The 18046-nt window shown below is 41.3% G+C and overlaps 2 protein-coding genes across 4 annotated transcripts in view; both read left to right on the forward strand.

Annotated features, from left to right (window-relative positions):
- Nucleotides 1-5155, forward strand: part of slc25a22a (solute carrier family 25 member 22a) — a 28907-nt gene extending 23752 nt beyond the window's left edge. For all 3 annotated transcript variants that reach the window (XM_026919344.3, XM_026919345.3, XM_053236806.1), the window contains exon 11: nucleotides 872-5155. In XM_026919344.3, the coding sequence (XP_026775145.2) occupies nucleotides 872-1025 (154 nt within the window). In that variant the 3' untranslated portion in view covers nucleotides 1026-5155. The remainder of the gene's footprint in view (nucleotides 1-871) is intronic.
- Nucleotides 5156-8706: 3551 nt separating this feature from the next.
- The window catches only part of syt7a (synaptotagmin VIIa), a 110620-nt gene continuing 101280 nt past the window's right edge, over nucleotides 8707-18046 (forward strand). Inside the window, exon 1 of the mRNA XM_053236778.1 lies at nucleotides 8707-10221. Within this exon, the coding sequence (XP_053092753.1) occupies nucleotides 10188-10221 (34 nt within the window). The 5' untranslated portion in view covers nucleotides 8707-10187. The remainder of the gene's footprint in view (nucleotides 10222-18046) is intronic.

Genomic DNA, 18046 nt, shown 5'->3' on the forward strand with positions numbered 1-18046 from the left:
CTTAGCAAACCATGTCTTCATGGAGCTGTCTCCAACTTTGTGGTAAGAACCACATATGGGTGTGATGGGCAAGTATGCACATACTTTTGGCCATATAGTGTACGTAAAAAGAAGAGAAAATTAAAAATCTGTACAATAATAGATTTTAAGATCCAGCCACTTGCCTGTTACAATGAGTAAGAATGGAGCACTGACCAACTCATCTCATCACCGTCTCAGAAAAGTACATCATACTTAATATATTGGAATATTGAGCCATCAGATAACACGGCCAGTGCGATAAAGCCGAACAATTTAATATGAACACCTGAAAACTCCTCAGAGGTTACAAAGCATTCTCCCCACTTCAGGATTAGGAGAGGGGCCTAATCCGGTGTCCTATTTTACATATGAAACATGCACGAGCAATGGCATTCAAGCCATGAGTTTACACACATATGAGTAGATAGATTTTCAATTTAATTCAGTGAATTAGTTTAAACTCTATAGCCTGGGCTTTGAGGACTGAAAAAATGTGCACTATTTAATTTTGTTCTTTTAAATTTCCATGTTCAGATAACCTAGGCTACATAAAACCACAGGATGCTGTTTGTATAAGCTAAAATAGCACACAGTGCAGCTCAGCAGTGGCATTTCTAGAACAATATCATTTATGCTACGGTACAATAAATGTGGTATTAATATCACATTCAGTTATGTTCACATGTGGGAATTCTAGTGTTTAGCTATGATTTGTACCAGGTTTTTAACCATCACTGGGGGCTGTTACTGTGGTAACTCGGTTAACCGTCACCAGGCACAGGTTCTCTGACTGTACACGTATTAGATCTATGCTAATGTCACACCTACTCAACTGTCTCATCCACTACAGAAAGATTCTGCGGAACGAAGGTCCCACCGCCTTCCTGAAAGGCGCGTACTGCCGCGCTCTCGTCATCGCCCCGCTCTTCGGGATCGCTCAGGTCGTCTACTTCCTGGGCGTTGGTGAATTTATCCTCAGCTTTTTACCCAAGCGGAACAATTAACCAATCAGTTTTGCTTTCTGCCTTCCCATCTACACTGCACCAGTTAAGACCTCTTCCCTACCGCCTCCATCTCAACTACATGTGATGCCTGGAGGTGTTTTTATTTTTGTCTATTAATTTTGTTATTGTGTAATTTTATTGGAATGTATGTTTCATTCTGGATGAATGTGACAATCAAATGGTGATGAGAGGAGATTTTTTCAGAAGGAGAGTTTGCCAAATTCCCTGAGGGGGCCTGTTAGTGCTTAGCTTTAGCACAGGCCTTGAAATTCTTAATTCAACATGCCATAGTTGGTTATATGGTTTATGGAGAGTCATATGAAGTCATATGAACTCAAAATAGTGATCCTGTTCGGGATTTTATAAAGTTAAAAAGTGATTTTAATATTTGGAAAAACGACACTTTAATGTGTTTTAAGATCCTTGGGTAGACTAATTGCTTCCCAATATTGTGATATGAATTCTCATAAGCCTAGAATGTTTTTCTGGCCTTGAATGACCTCGAGACATCATTTGTGTGTGCGCTTGAAGGTTTTGTGTGTGTGTGTGTGTGTGTGATGCAATAGCCATTTACAGTCTCAGACTGACTTCAGGTCTGAGTAAACACACACACTGATGCTGAGCTTTGAGTCTGATGATAGCAGCATACACAGTGCAGATGACTCATATCAGCTAGAGCCATCTCACACTCCAGCTTTTCATCTGTGGAGAGATAGTCCATTACACACTACGTCATGGAGAGCAGTGCTGTTTGAATAACCTAAATGCACACTACGGCTGTGTCATTAAGAGCTATAAGTAGCAGTTTCCAGTTTGACTTGTTAGTTGTAATCCTACTCCGCTTACTCGCTGCCCGCTGGCTAGAAATAACCCTTGCACTAAAAACCGTCACAGAAAACTGAATTATTCTGTCATGTATCCTCAGACTTCTTACATGTTCTGAGAGTAACTTTTCTGCCTCACAGCACCCAGATCACGGCTGATTATGGGTTTGAGAAAATTTGCTGAGCCATTTTGCCTAGCAATTCTTGTGCTAACATAAAAAATTCCTCGAAAGCACAACCACTGCATATGTCTAATCACAGATCCTGCTTGGATTGGCAGCACACTTGCTCTCATGAACTGGTATTTAAAGTCTTATTACAGTTGCTGCTAGTGGGCTTTTGAGTAAAAGAGAACGCCAGTTAAAAGGCCTTACATGCTGAGCCGTCCCTTTTTATAAACGAGTACCAATCTGTTCTTTGTGGTGTTAGTTATTGCTAGCGTAATTATCTAAATGAATCGCATTTCACGACTTCCACAGTACAGGGAGTGAACGCTGTACTGTGGGAGCTGTAAGTATAATCTAGCCTTATCTTTACATCCTTTACCCTGCAAACCAGATCCAAACCATCAGATAATTATGTGTTAGTACAGACGTGTGATCCAAATGTCAACTTAGTGCAGGGAGGCGGAAATCCTTTGTAGAGAATATTTGGAATTTGGAGATTCCTCATCTGCATTCTGGACAATTTGCATGCTGAGATTTTAGGATAGTCTTTTTTTTATCAGTGAGAGATTGATGAACTAATTAAATTCATTAATGTCGTTTTCTTTCTCATATCTCAGCCCCCCAACCTTCTCGCAGTCCCCCCTCACACACACACACACACACACCCTCCGCTATGCATTGCGTGCACATGGTGAGTTGTGGCCTCTTATTGGCTAGCGAGAGATGAAGGTGACTTTGAAGAGTGATAGCTAATCATATGATGTCTTTTCAATGCTGTGTAGTGAAAGGGCAAAAGCACATGCTGAGTGATGTTTCAAAAATATTCTGTCTTCTCTGCTGGGAGTGAAATCATATTTATCAAGATTCCTTACTATATATATAAAAAATACACACACATATATATATATATTATATATTTGTATTAGTTGGTTTATTGTTGCTTGTCTGTATTAACTGTTTAATGAATATGTGCAGATTATATTTTTGATTTTGTTTTTGTTGTGTACGTGATGGCTTATTTTGCACACTTCCCTTCCCTTCCTCATGCTTTCTTTTACATTTTTTTTAAAATGGCATTTGAATCCAGGAGCATTAGACCTGCCCCATGTGAAATTGACAAGGAAGTAACTGCCACAGTTGGTGCGGTTCTCACTGTCCAGATGAAGTACAAACTTTCCAAACAGAAAGAGTTTTGCTGTTGCTAGAATTCGGAAGTGCTGATGAATACGGGTCAGCATTCGAATCTGCGCACAGCAGTTAGTGTGAGCTAAGTACATATGCAACGATGAGCATTCATAGTCAGGCTTTATCCTGACGCTCTCTTGCACAGAGAAAGCCTGTTTTATGACTGCCAATCAAATCCTGACCAAATCCCTACTCAAAAGACCTATGCTCCTGAGGCCTGTTGCCAGCCTACCTCTCTGGAGATTAGCCGATTAGCATTAGCATGCTTTACAGGAAAAAGCCATCTCTGCGAAGGTCTTTATTGCAGTGAATTGGAACTGGGAAGCAGAAATCGTTTTATTTGAATCTGCTTCTGCTCCTGGTTCACTGTGTGCTGGTATTGATGAACCCTTTAGACATGAATAGTTATTGTTATTTAATACCATGATGCAGTTATTTATTTACACTACAGTTTTTGGGTCAGACAGTCCAGAGTTTAGACAGCTGCAAAGTTGAGACACCAGAAGATTGTTTACATGGTTCTCCTTCTTATTACACTGTGTCATCTGTTTCTTTGCAGTCTGTGCTTTACACCTTTTTCTGAACGTGATCAGTGTTCAGTCTCGCTCTTAAGGCTTTGTGAATGTGTCTCAGTGACACTCTGACCTTGCTCTCCATGTTTGCCTTGTGCTTCTTCTTCATCTTCTTCTTCTTCTCTGTGTTTTTGTTTGTCCTTTTCCTGCACATTCCAAATGCTCTTTTGTGATACTTGATTCTTTACATAACTGTGATTATTATTATTTCTGTTAATTTGTATTTAAATTTTTAATGTCATGTGATTACTGGTGTTTTTATTCAAGATTGTAAAAAAGAGATTTGAAAAAAAAAAAACTCTGTAGTTGTAATTGTGACAATGTCTGAATGTTTTATCAGTTGTGAACTGATTGTAAAGTGAAACTTAATAGTATATTCTGTGAGGTTGTGTATGGCAGGTGTGGTGTGTATGTTTACGTGTGTGTGTATGTGACTGTCACTTATTGTGATGTTAAATTTTATATTTTTCCCTTACTTTCCCACACTGACTCTCCAATCTGTCCTACCTTCCCTTTGTCCTGGATGGAGAGGTATGGGAGATTGAGGTCTAAACACCAAAAATGTTTATTTATAATCACAAAGAAGCAAAAAGCACAAAGAATGATCAGGCACAAGCTCTACACTTGCGGCCACACGCACAAACACACACACGCACACACACACACACACACACACACACACATAGGTAACTTCTTGTTAAAGTATAGTCCAGGAGTTCTCAGCTGTACATTAGAGTTAAGAACCTCTGATATAGTCCATATAATGTTTAATGAATACCTAAATTACTGTAGTGTGATATAAATTAGATCAAATTTGTGCTTTTTTTAAAAATAGTCGCACAATTGTATAGTCTATAAATGATGTATTGCGGTCCATAATGTATTTTAAACCTTATAACAAAACAGAGAATATACCTTTAAATATTATGACCAATGTTGGAGATTCTCCTTTAGTAGTTTAGATGTCAGTTATCTAAGATTTGAATACATATGATGTGAGTGTGAGTGATATGGATAGACTATATAATAACCAGCTTACTTATATGCAATAAAAGGAGACACTACAAACAGGAGGAGTAACCTGTCAGATATCTGCAGCTTTACTCTGTAATGCAGCTTTTGCTGATTCCGTTAAAGGCTGTAGAAACAGCACATCTAACTCCTAACACCTTGTTTTCTTCCTCCAAGAGGAATAGTGCAATGAAACACTTGGAAACACACACACTGACAGCCCTCTTTCTGCACTCTATGCGGAGATTGATTTCAATGCAATGAATATAAAATACATAAATCTTCACTGTTTTCCATGCAAAACATGGAGAGACAAAGTGTTGCATTCCTGTGTCAGAGATGGTTGTTCAATAAAATGGGTTTTGTCATGAGTGCCTTGCCTGCTTGATTTTTTTTAAACTCGTGAGCTTCTTGGTCAAGAGACTGACAGACTTCTACACAAAATGCTTTAAATGTGTAATTTGAAGTCACAATATAATAGCCAAATACACACAGTTAGTCAAGGTCATGGTGTGTGTGTACGCAGTGCTCTGTTCCACAAGATGGCGCTCCAGTGTGATGGAATATTATGACTATATTATGCTGCCATATTGGTTTGTTTCCATCCCAGTTAGTTTTACAACACCAGGTGAACTTTAAATCAGTCTGAAGTCATTTTTAAACCATAAATAAATAAACAGGGTAAACGACTATTAAGAAATAATGAACAAACGACGATTCCAGGCATTTGTGAATTGAGAATCGACTCGATTCCACACAGTGATGTTGTAGTAGCCTGATATAGTCCCAGTTATCATTTTATGTAGTTAACTATAGCTAAGACTTTCATATATGCTTTATAAATCTAGTGGAAATCCTTCCCAGAAGAGTGGAGGTTATTATAACAGCAAAAGTGGGACTAAATCTGGAATGAGATGTTCAGCAAGCACACATGGGTGTGATGGTCAGGTGTCCACATACTTTTGGCCATATAGTGTAGCACATTCAAAACAACTTTGGTTGACCAAAGAACTGAATTAGCTAAGTCTTAGGATACTAAGATTTTAAAATCAAATAATAAATAAATAAAGCAGTAATAGTAATAAATAGACAGGCAGATTGGTTTTGCTTGTGTGTGTGTGTGTGTGTGTGTGTGTGTGTGTGTGTGTGTGTGTGTGTTTGTGTGTGTGTGTGTATGTGTGTGTTTGGCACATCCCCCTAATTTACTGGAACTGTCCTAATATTGATGAACAGCCAAATGAGCACCCATTATTGATTTAACCACAATTAAGCTATATTCTGGTAAATTATGTAAAAAAAAAATGGCAAATGAATTTTGATTTAATATTTTAATTTGTCCCGTAGGAGAACAATAACACTGTGAGTAATACAGAAGGAAATTCAAAATGATATGCTATACATCAACCGTTGCAAGCTGCAGAGGGAGGAAACCTCAGTGAAAAATGCCATAGCTAGAGAAAAAAGCACAAAGTCACTGTTTAATCATTGAGAAATATATCCAGTAATTAGAAATAGTTTGAATTTTTCATGGAACAGAAAGACAGATGCACACACACTCACATACACACTGATGAGAGAGACAGTCTGCAAGTGGTTATTGAATTGAGGTATTATTTCATGGTCAGGTTTCATACGCTCTACTAGAACTGGCTCATCAGACCAGCGCACCATCTCATGCTATAGTTCATTACGACTCTCGACAGCAGCATATCCGCTGCTCTCGTGACAGTAATGACATGAGATTACACTGGAGTATGAGATGACATACAGGACTAAAACGTAACACTTCAGGATGCAGCAGGCACAATGCATGTCATGGCAGCATCTCACAGCTGGTGTGTCATTCAGGGTCAGCTGTATTAAGATTTTTGTGGAGCTCAGTGCCAGTCAGGATGTGATTTGGTTCCTGGGCAATGAAATATGAGCTGACCTCGCGGTTCTCTCATCATGTCAAGAATATGCTGCTTATATATCACCATTAAGGTGCTGTGTCATTGTGCTGTCCTTGACGATAATGGCACGTCCCTTTAATCTTGATTTAAATCTATATAATAATCAGACTTTGGTGCCTTTGTAATATCTTTTGTGATATAAATGTGCAGAATTTTAGTAGTGTGTGTGTGTTTGCAGTCGTACATTGAACATTTCCTTCCTTGTGTCTCTTGGCCACTCTAAGCCTCCACCCTGAACTATTATTAGCCCCTCTTCCACTCAGGCTAGAGAGAGAGAGAGTGAGAGAGAGAGAGAGAGAGGGAATGAGGGAGAGAACATGGGCCAGATAAGTGGAGCTGAAAGTGGGGAAAAAATAGAGGTAGTGTGATGAAGAGCTGAGACAGAGGGGTGACCACTGAAGCATAGAGTGCTGAGGTAGGGGGCAGGAGGGAGAGTGGTGTTGGTGATGTGTATATAGGTCACTAAATCAATGGAAATCTGTTTTTTGAGAGGAGAAGATAGCGATGGAAATATTTATAGAGATGAGAGAAACTGAGAGAGAGAGAGAGAGAGAGAGAGAGAGAGAGATTTTCAACCCTCTGCATTCTTGTTTCTTTTATTCCACATTACTGAGAAACTACGCACACATATACAGATATATACATGGATACATGGGAATAGTGTATATACAGTATAAGGCTAATGGATTATATGGATGTTTTCAAAAAGGATTGAGGCCAGGATTGTGGTGTTTATGTAGGACTGGGTGTAACTCTATCCTGCAGGAAGTGGTGCAGTAGAAATTGGAAAATGACATCAGCACCATAACTGATACACTGGTACACAATAACATCAGCAGATATCATTACTACTGTCAATAGCAACCACTGTACATGAGCCTCAGGTAACAATCTGCGCCTGATATGATTTGAATTCCAAAAAAAAAAGCCTTATCTTAACCAAAGAGTAGGATTTGCAACCATTTTTGCTTCATAGTCAAGCAGTTACCAAAGACCCCAGAGGCAGCAGATTCACTAAAATGCACTTTGCACATTATAAACACTATTGAAGGGAGTTTATGTCACTGTAACAGTGGAGTGTGTAAAGGATTTCTGGTTGTGTTTGTGGCACACAAAGGGAGCTGCTTGAGCTGACATTTTAGTTTGTCATTAGATTTAACAGACCCAAAACCCACCTGCCTGCACTTTTAGTTTCCAAAATGCACTAGTATGCCCATATCTCCAACATCTCTTAATGGAAAGCTCTAAAGCCAAGAGAGACACTTTGTGATGAGATTGCATACTCGCAAACTTTGTTACCTTGCAATCACTATCTAGGCCCATTAATTTTATTGGTGCCTCATCTGTCTTGGCATCCTGACAGCTAAGAGATATCATAACTTAAAAGCCACTGCTTCACTGGGCAAAGTGGAGGGGACACATCCTTAATCCAGTGATGCCTGTCTGCAAGAATCCAGCAATCAGTTTGGTGATCTCCCTACACACCAATACACACACACACCTGATGATTTCACTCAGAAGTCACCTTTAAAAACCCATCTTTTCTCTTTGGCCCATGCCTAGCTGTAAGAGACGTAGTGCACAGTGATGCAGTGGAGTGCACTGTTCACTTATAATATTTTACCTTATGTAATCTTGTCTATATATTTACCTATGTAGTTTTATGTATTTTTAATTATTATTTATATTTTATTTTTTAAATTCATCTATTCTAGTACTCTTTTTCCTTTTATCAAGCTTTTTATGAGCTTAGTTTATAAACTTTACTTTATTAACACGAGTGATTTTATTTCAGCTTTTGTACAGCACTTTTGTCTACAATTTGTTGCTTTTAAATGTGTTTTAAAAATAAATTTCTGACTTTGATTTTGACTTCGAGCTAATCCTGGGAACACTCGGTGAGAGGCAGGAGAATTCACTCCGGATGAGTATGCCAGACCATTGCAGGGCATCACACACACACACACACACATTCACACCTAGGGGCAATTTTAGCATGGCCAATCCACCTACCTGTATGTTTTTCCTCCAAGCAAGAGGAACCCAGAGGAAACCTATGAGAACTTGGGGAAAACGTGTGCAGGAACTCCACACAAACAGTAGCCCGAGCTCAGGTGTGAGGCACTGTGCCAACATGCCAACCTGAGGTGACTCTTGAAAGCTGCCAAATGCATGACAGTAAGTGACAAGGTGAACTTCCTTCCCTGCTGTGATAGGATAGGATGCTATTTTATTCTCAGCTCTACTGGATCCACCTCAGGGACCGATGAAAGTGTGCGTGTGTGTGTGAGACGGGTTTATGAAGAACTTCCTAAGGAAGGTGCTTTGCTCTTGGCAACATTATGCATGTCATTAGTCCTATATTACAGCATTACAAAGTGCTCAAGGTTACTGCTGCGTGAAGTCTAACGCAGCTCATGTGGAATAACCGACACACAGCATTCAGGGGTTGCTGTTACTATGAGCAGCCTTTGAGGTTGTAAAAAAAACACAACCAAAAAACAAGAAGGAGAGCATGTATGGATGCTGACGCTGATTGCAATGGCAAATATAAGCCGCTAGACGTCACCACTTTGACGCGTAAACTTCTGATCTCCTTCCACAGCGCGCGCAATTACAGGAGGCTGACTCTTTCTCTCTCTCTCTCTCTCTCTCTCTCTCGCGTGTATATGACGACGTGGATGAGGTAAGAGCTGTGCGTGTAACGAGCTCAGAGTCACGTGGGATCCACCTGCACGACGGTTCCCAGCGGGAGCTTCACCCGGGAGACGCGCGCGCCTCTAATTGCCCGGTGTTGTGAGCTTGGTTAAGAGGCCACGCCCCTTCAATTAGTGCTCTTCTCTCACACATGTGCACCATCACCCGAAAACAACGTGTGCACACACCGTGCTAGGAGTAGAGCCATTAGTGTGCGTTCTCTAAATATTTAGCAGGCTCCTGTCTGACCCACACACACACACACACACACACACACACAGTAAAAAACAGCAAGATTCCTGGAAGATCTTTTACACGGTTCTTCAGGTTGGTTCACCAGCAGAACCTATCAAGGTGCCTCCAGAAACATTGCAAAGATTCTTATTGGAAATAAAAAAAACCCTCAAATGTTGTTTTTTTGGAGTGTTAGAGCATCCGAGTGCAGAAAACAGACTTTGTCTTGATCAGGCTTTGTGTGTGCGTGTACAGAGAGAGAGAGAATGTGACACACACACACACACACACACACAGTGAGAGAGAGAGAGAGAGAGAGACTACCTGCCCGCGCGTAATTCTGGGAGGACTCCGTAGCGCGTCCTCTCGCCGAGCAACAAGACAATAAACACCAAAAAGAGAAGGAGAGAGAGAGAGAGAGGGAGAGAGAGCGAGACGCGGATGCGAGAGTTTCCCACTGGAGGAGTACAATTAACCACCGAAGCAACGTCTCCGGCGTCGAAGGGCGAATCAGCGAGCCATGTATCTGAACCGAGAAGAGGAGCATAACAAAGGTAAGGCGCGTGAACCCTGGACGCAGCACTACTCTGGACGTGTCGTGTAGCATCCTGACAGCAGGAGGTGGGGATGATTTCGGGCTTTGGGGACTAAGCACCTGTGAGAGGCAGGGGTCATTCCAGCGGCCACTGTCTCCCCTCAGGATATAGTTTTCCACAGTCAGCTGCGTGACATTGCCCTGCGCTGCCCGGTGTGCCACCTGAACCCAGTCCCACTGATCCATCCCAAGGTGACTTCTTGCATAACCATTAAATACAGAACGGGGAGCTACTTGTTGGCTGGAAACACTAGAGAGGACATGAAAACACAAGGTCAAAGCAATCATGGGTACAGGACAGTAGTGTCTCCCTCGGAGGGAGCTGCACGTTCAGGGGACCGTTATGAGAATTTAGATATGATTCTGTCCGAATACTATTATTATTATTATTATTATTATTATTTTGGTAAATCCTTTTTGCATGTTTATGGTGTCGCGTAAAAAGACACTGGCTCCTGGGTTTAGTGGAGGACGAACTGGTAATTAGGAGCCAAAGCTTCGGGTTAGACAAGCAACACCTGCTGCTCAACACCGAGTGCGTGCGTGTGTGTGTGTGTGTGTGTGTGTGTGTAAGAAACACACGGTGCGGCAGGCAGAAGGGAGTAATGCTTTGCTCCATTCCCCTTTTTGCTGTGAGGTAATGGCTCTGTGCAGTGTATCAGTGATAACAGTAAGGAGCGCGGCGCGGATCAGTGTGTAAGATGCACGGTCTCGTGCACTGCTGCATATGTTGCAGGAAAACACACAATCCGTGAGACTATATGTGATCATACTGCAACTGTTTCTTTTCATTTCTCATGAGTTTGTTAAGGATCAAGACATGGATCAGGTTAAACTGCCTTTTATCAGTTCCCTCATACACATGCACCACACACTATTCCAGTCCAATAGAGTGTATTAGTCTCACTCTGGATATAGGGAGAGGTATTGCACCCATGCGCGTGATTATTATTATTATTGCACTGATGCTGTAAGCGCTCGCGGCGTGTATCCAGCGCCTCTGCTTCCTGCCTCTTGTTCTGAATTCGCGGCGCGTCTCAAGGTGGAGTGATTGGGCGCGAGATTGCGTGTGTGTGTGTATGTGTGTGTGTGTGTCTGCGCGCGCGCGGGGCTCCGTCGCTCGTGGGCGGGATTACGGCGCACGAGGACGCGATGGATTGGTCACGTGCACCACGCGCTTTAAGGTCTTATTTCCTTTTTGGGGTCTGTCCGTTTGAACAGCTTTATTGCTAAATTGATCAGGTGCTGGGGGGGGGGGTCACGGTGGCCTAGTGGTTAGCACGCTTGCCTCGCACCTCGTGGGTTGGGGGCTCGATTCCCGCCTCTGCCCCGCGCGCGTGGAGCATCCATCTCCCCGTGCTTCAGGGGCTTCCTCCCGCAGTCCAAAGACATGTGCTGTAGCTGATCCAGAGAAGCTGATTGGCATCTCTATACTGTCCATAGTGTGTGTGATGGTGCCCTGATGGATTGGAAACCCCGTCCAGGGTGTCCCCCGCCTTGTGCCCCAAGTCCCCTGGGATAGGCTCCAGACTCCCCACAACCCTCTGGAGGAGAAGTGGTACAGAAAATTGATTGATGGATGGATGATCAGGGAGTCATATAAAGCCTTAAAGGTGCTATTAATATGAGGATCAACTATTTATCTAGAATAGAGAGCTTTATATAATGTTAGTTTGCTGAGACAACCGAGAGCTTGCACACATTTCTGGGCCTTTGAACATTCATTCATTCATCCTTAGTAACTAGTTCATCCTTGTCAGGGTGGCAGTGGATCCTGGGAATGCCAGGCGTGAGGCGGGAATACACTCTGAACGGGACGCAAGACTGCCTCAGTGAAGCACGCGCACACAATTTCACACTCATTCACACCTACAGAAAAGTGACCATAGACAGTTGACCTACGTGTTTTTTGGAGAAACCAGAGAACACGGAGGAAACTAGAGGAAACTTGCATGGACACGGGGAGAACATGCAAAAGTCACACACAGATGGTAATGCAAGCCCAGGTTCGAACTGGAGCTGTGAGGCAGGAACGCTGCCCGCTGCACCCACCATACCGCCGTGCGAAAATACAGCCTCTTCTGAAAATACAGACTTTAATCCTAGTCTCTTAGGTCGTGTTCACACCTGATGTTAACATCCGTCTCGAGTGATCTGATTGCAAACAGACAGCTGAAGCACATAAAAGTTCATTTCGTCTCCAGTGACCACTTGTGATCGGATTTCATACATCATTTCCGCTGGAGGAAGGGTGTTAACTCCTTATAAACGAATTTATAACCGAACAGGGGATGAGACAATGAAAGATGCTACGAAAAGCAGCTTCTTTCGTCTCTGCTGTTATAGTATCACATTTATCCCTTAGCCTAGTAGTGGAGAATCCGCCCATTCAGCGTGATTTCCAAACATTTCCGACTAGGGCAATGACGCAGTCGATTAGGCGTCCTTTGTTGTTGTCTGGGACGCTTTTGCATTGACACTACAGATGTAATGTGGTCATATGCGTCCCAGACGACCTCCGAAGGGGGTTTGAGTGGTCAGATCACAGTCCGTCTCCAAGACACATTGGACCCCATTCGCACTTGTACTTAACGCTGTCCACTTACAGTCGGATCACCCAGGATGCACATTAATGCCTGGTCCTGTTCGCTTAGGGGCCCCGGGCAGTGAGCTCCATACAGAAAAGGTGTTGTAGTGTTTCTTTGAAAAGGCCGTGACCTATTAGAGGAATATGATGTCAAAGCTCATGAGACTGACAGGTTAACCAAAGATTTATAAAAACATGGGGTTTTATCAGTTCAGATAATTTACAAATAAAGGAAATTCTACTCTTTGTCCACACTTCCTAGAATCGAGCCTTTTACAAAAAAATCAGTCCAAGGGCATGCTGACAAATGATCAAACATCTGACAGAGAACCCTACTCAACCTTCTCCTGACAGCTAAGGATGTTTAAAATTTTACTACAAAAGAAATACTGACCAAGTGTGTGTGTGTGTGTGTGTGTGTGTGTGTGTGTGTATATCTCCTGGTTCGGAATACTTTTAGTGTTTGGATGTCCTCTTGTCAGTCATTTTATAGACACTCCCCAATGCCCCTTCACTCTACCATCGTCTTAGTCTGGTAATTATCCTTTGAGCAAAAAAGTCCCTCACAGTAAAAGCAGAATAAGCATTGGCACCACTTTTGAAAGATGGAGTAATTTATTACAGGTGAGAATTAGTGAAATTGCTCCTGGACAGATACGTGAAGACAGTCTGTATAAAGCCTTAAATTGTTTGCATGGCCAGCTTTACATAACATATCGGGTAGAGAGATTTTTTTTTCCCCCCTTACAAAGAAAAAAAGTGCAGTGGCAGCATTCGTGAATATATTTATAGTGTTATAACTCACTTTCAAGCAGCTGAATGTCCAAATGCACTGGAAAATGATGTCATGACAGGCCTTACTAAATCTAGTTGAACTCCTGTAAGTTCTGCAGGGTGGAGCTTTTGTGCAGATGTTGGGTGGGAATGGGGGTGGGCTTAAGGAATAAAAAACATTCAAATCTGATTTAACTCCACCCATTTAACTGTTGGAGACCTTGCTGAATTTTGAGAAAAATGTTAAATGATGCACCTTTAACGTTCCAGCGGTACAAAGCACTTAAACTGGAGACTCCTTCCAAAACTGATGAATAAACTTTACCACATCAACAATTCCACATGTTTTTTAAAATTATATTTATGTGAAGTGTCCACCATATAAGTCCATGTGTTGTTGCTATATGAATGTTAATGTAATAGAGCTAAAATGAATGGAAATCTGTGCTTTGCCTTATAGCTGGAACTATTAGAAAATTAATCACCACCTTCTGACCAATCCAAGCCAGTCTCACAGAAAAAAAAAAATTGCATGCTCCTTATTTGCAGCACTACCACTACTCTATTTGAATCAATATGTAATAAAATAACATACATCATTATTTACATAAATAGTATTATACTTTTTAAATAAAGATGATTTGGATAAAATTAACTTTTTTTGCCATCACACTGTACCAGCTGCAGGTTTAGGTGGCACCTGAAAAACGACAAAATGAAACTTGGCAAACCTTGGAAGTCTTTGTCATCATAAGAGATCGGTCTTTTTCTATCATTTTCAAAATCTCCAATAAACTTACCTCTATTCATTTTTACTAACTAGGTTATATGAGTGTAGATTCTCACATTTCCATTAGGTGGGTCCAGAAAAGGGCTGAATGATGTCACAGGCAAACACAAAGGAACTGTGACTAATTCAGTAACTAATAAAAGTGTCTAATATTTACTTATACAGGTTTTTGTCCTCAGAGGACACCCCACTTATGTTAAGTGACTAAATACACACACACCAACCAATCTACACACTGTACATAATGAAGAGACTGTCCACTTCATTTACTGATTACTGTTTCCATGCACATAACGTGATGCATGGAACTTCTTGTTCCATGACAGGGGTGTGTACACACACACATTTCTGTATATTGACTGATTATAATCTGTTAGGTACAGACTGTGGATGCAGTGGTTCAGAATGGAACAGAAGGTGGAACTGTGTGTGTGTGTGTGTGTGTGTGTGTGTGTGTCTTCATGGCTGCAGCAGAGGAGATGAGAGGAAAGGAATGATTGACAGCTCATGTATAATTCATGAAGTCCTGTTCATCATGGTGGTGTTTGGTGTGTGTTGTAGGAGGCAGGGGTAAGGGGAGCAAGGAAAGACAGACAAATGGTATGAGCGAGAACGGTAGACATATACACGGTGTGAAAGAGAAAAATTAAAACGGCGATCTGAGTGTCACCACGGACTATCCCTACTGTTGATTATCAATACAAGTGTGTATTTGTAATGACCAAGAGGAACTCTGGGACCTCTTTTCATTTGCACTTTAAACTAGCCGATATTACCTAAAAGCCAGCCCGGCTTGTCACAGTAATTGGAAACCTGCAGAAAGCTATTATACGAGGGATAACCGAGAAGAGACATTGATTTTAAGCTCGGTTATATCCAGCTTTGCTCTTATGAGATGAATCACAGGCATAATAAATTGATTCCAAACTTAAGCCTTTTAATCATCATGAATATTAGATGGCTATATTGTTAGTGAACTCTGTTCAATACATGACATGTGGTTTTGCCTTTAGGGGCTACACACTGTATGGTTCAGATTTTTCCTTCATCCTCGGCAGCCTGCTAAGCCCAGTCCCCTTTCTTCTTGCTTTTTTCTTGGCAAATAAATGTTAGAGATATGCAGAGTCCACAGCCATATGCCATGTTTTTCACAATCGTTGTTCCACAGATATATTCTATCATCACTACAAAGTTTGATGCAAAAGTAGGACACTGTTTAGACTTTATATATGCACACATCCTGGTTCTGTGCTCATTACAGAAGTTTTGTCATTCAACTTGCAGGAGTTCTCTCTGTTAAACTCCCAACTTATTATTCAGTTATGCAGCTTAACTGCAATGAGACTAATAAGAAATGTGTGTAGAACTGAAAGTAAGGAATGCAAGTCTGGACCCACAGACGGATCCTAGGATCCTAGTAGTTTTGTTTATTTTTCTGCCTGTCATTTGCCTTCCAGACAGATGTAGTCTGGCTAGTAATGAGCACAACATTTCAACCCAGTTTCCCAGAAAAAATGTTCAACATGCAGCTTATCTACAGCAGCTTCTACATGCTGAATATCAGTGTTCTGGCACGAGCATACGTTGCATACCAATGTATCAAACTTTAACCCGAATGTTCTGTATGTCACGTTCTGCACCGACATCATTTACCCAAGCCCACCTCTACATAATGAATAATTGTACTTATTTTTAACCATATTGCGTGTAGCCTAACTCATGTGTGAAGTTGATGCTTTTCATGACATATGATTAGACTTACCAGGCACATGGAATAAGCCCAACTCTCTTCTGTGCAAACACGGCCTTGCAAGTCACATGATAGTGCGGTACGTTAACGTGGGTAGTTTTAAAACATGGATAGTTTTTACCCTGTAATTTCCTGATGCTTCTGAGAACACAGACTTTCCATATTTTGAAAATACCTGTGTTACCATACAGCGTTACCATGTGACTTACAAGCCTGATTGTGTTTGCAGAGAAGATTCATGAGCCAGACAAGTCTAATCATATGTCATGAAAAGCAGAACGTTTATACACAAAGTGAGCAGTGCTCAATGTGATAACGAAAGAGGTATAATTATATTATTATACATAATTACATGACATTATTACATATCAATCTTAATTAAATAGAGCAGTGGTAGACGTGGGTTTGATTAAAATATGTTGTTGTAGAACGTGACATACAGACCAATCAAATGAAAATTTGAGATGTTGCTATGCAATGTATGCTTGGGCCAGAACATTGATATTTAATGTATTAGAAGGTGCTGCAAATAAAGTGTCTGTGAGACTGGGTTGAGCATTTGGAATGCAAAGCTTGATATGCATTTAGGCCATATGTAGATGTTAAAAGCTCACTATGCATTGCATGAAAACAGAGAGCAATTGGACAGGCCAGAGACACCAAATATGAATGCTTATGATAGTGCAAATACAGAGCAGAGAAAGGAGCAGGTGAAATGAGAGAGAAAGAGATGGATGCAGCAGCCACAAAGGCAGGGGGAGAGGAAAAAAGAGGCCAGCCAAGTACCAGGTGAGAGTTAGTCAAGACAAAATAGCTGCAACTCTAAGAAGGAGGGTGAATATAGTCTGATAAGTATCCCTATTTGACCCCTTTTTTATTGCATATGGAGAATCAGTGTTGTTTGCCAATTTGAGAGAAACTAACCCTGTGGCATTTTTACTTTGGTGAACAGTAATTAATTCCATCCATCTTAAGGAATTCCTTTATCCTGGTCCTGGGTGTGAGGAAAGAATACACCTGGGATGGGATGCCAGTACATTACAGGGTACCATACGCACATTCACACATTCATTCACACCTAGGGGCAGATTATAGTCTCCAGTCCACCTATTGGCATGTTTTCGAGAGGTGGGAGGAAACCAGAGACCCCAGAGGAAACCCATATGGACATGGAGAAAACATTCACAGAAACCCCACACTGATAGTAACCTGGGCTCAGGATTGAACCAGGGACCCTGTAGCTGTGAGACAGCGACCGCGCCATCGGGCTGCCATTTTGGGGAACAGTGATTGATTAAATTTTAATCTACCATACCAGCTAACATTGCATATTTCCTGATGGAAAGAGATGTTATGCACATACAAACAACACAAAAGTGACAATGCATGTTTGCATTCAGCTGTATTTCTATTTCCTCATTGTTTGCCCATCATGTTTCCTCTAGGCGTCTGAGCCCATTAAGGGTTAAACTGTAGAACAGACCTTGTGGATGACTAAGTAATATCACTGGCTAACAAGCTGGGAATTTATTATTACATAAATCAGATGACACTCCATGCACATAACATCATGGCAAACATGCCAAATAGACATTATTTATTATTGATAGTGAATAAAATTTGACATAAAGACCACTGAGTGATTACAGGCAGTGATATCTGAGCTTGTAGAGTATGATTGAATTGTAATGAATACTAGAATAAAACATAATTGTGATCAGCATGTTTGGACATTTGGAAAGGTGTGGGGATAGAAAAGCTGGATTTGGGGGAAAAATACATTGACTCAGTACAGAGTAACTGAACCAAATTTGCACAGACTGTGTTTTTACCACAATATACTTGAAAAGTGATGCGAAAAGTGTGAGAAAATTATATAATAG

This window comes from Pangasianodon hypophthalmus, chromosome 9 (assembly GCF_027358585.1).
Source record: "Pangasianodon hypophthalmus isolate fPanHyp1 chromosome 9, fPanHyp1.pri, whole genome shotgun sequence".
Taxonomy (NCBI): Eukaryota; Metazoa; Chordata; class Actinopteri; order Siluriformes; family Pangasiidae; genus Pangasianodon; species Pangasianodon hypophthalmus.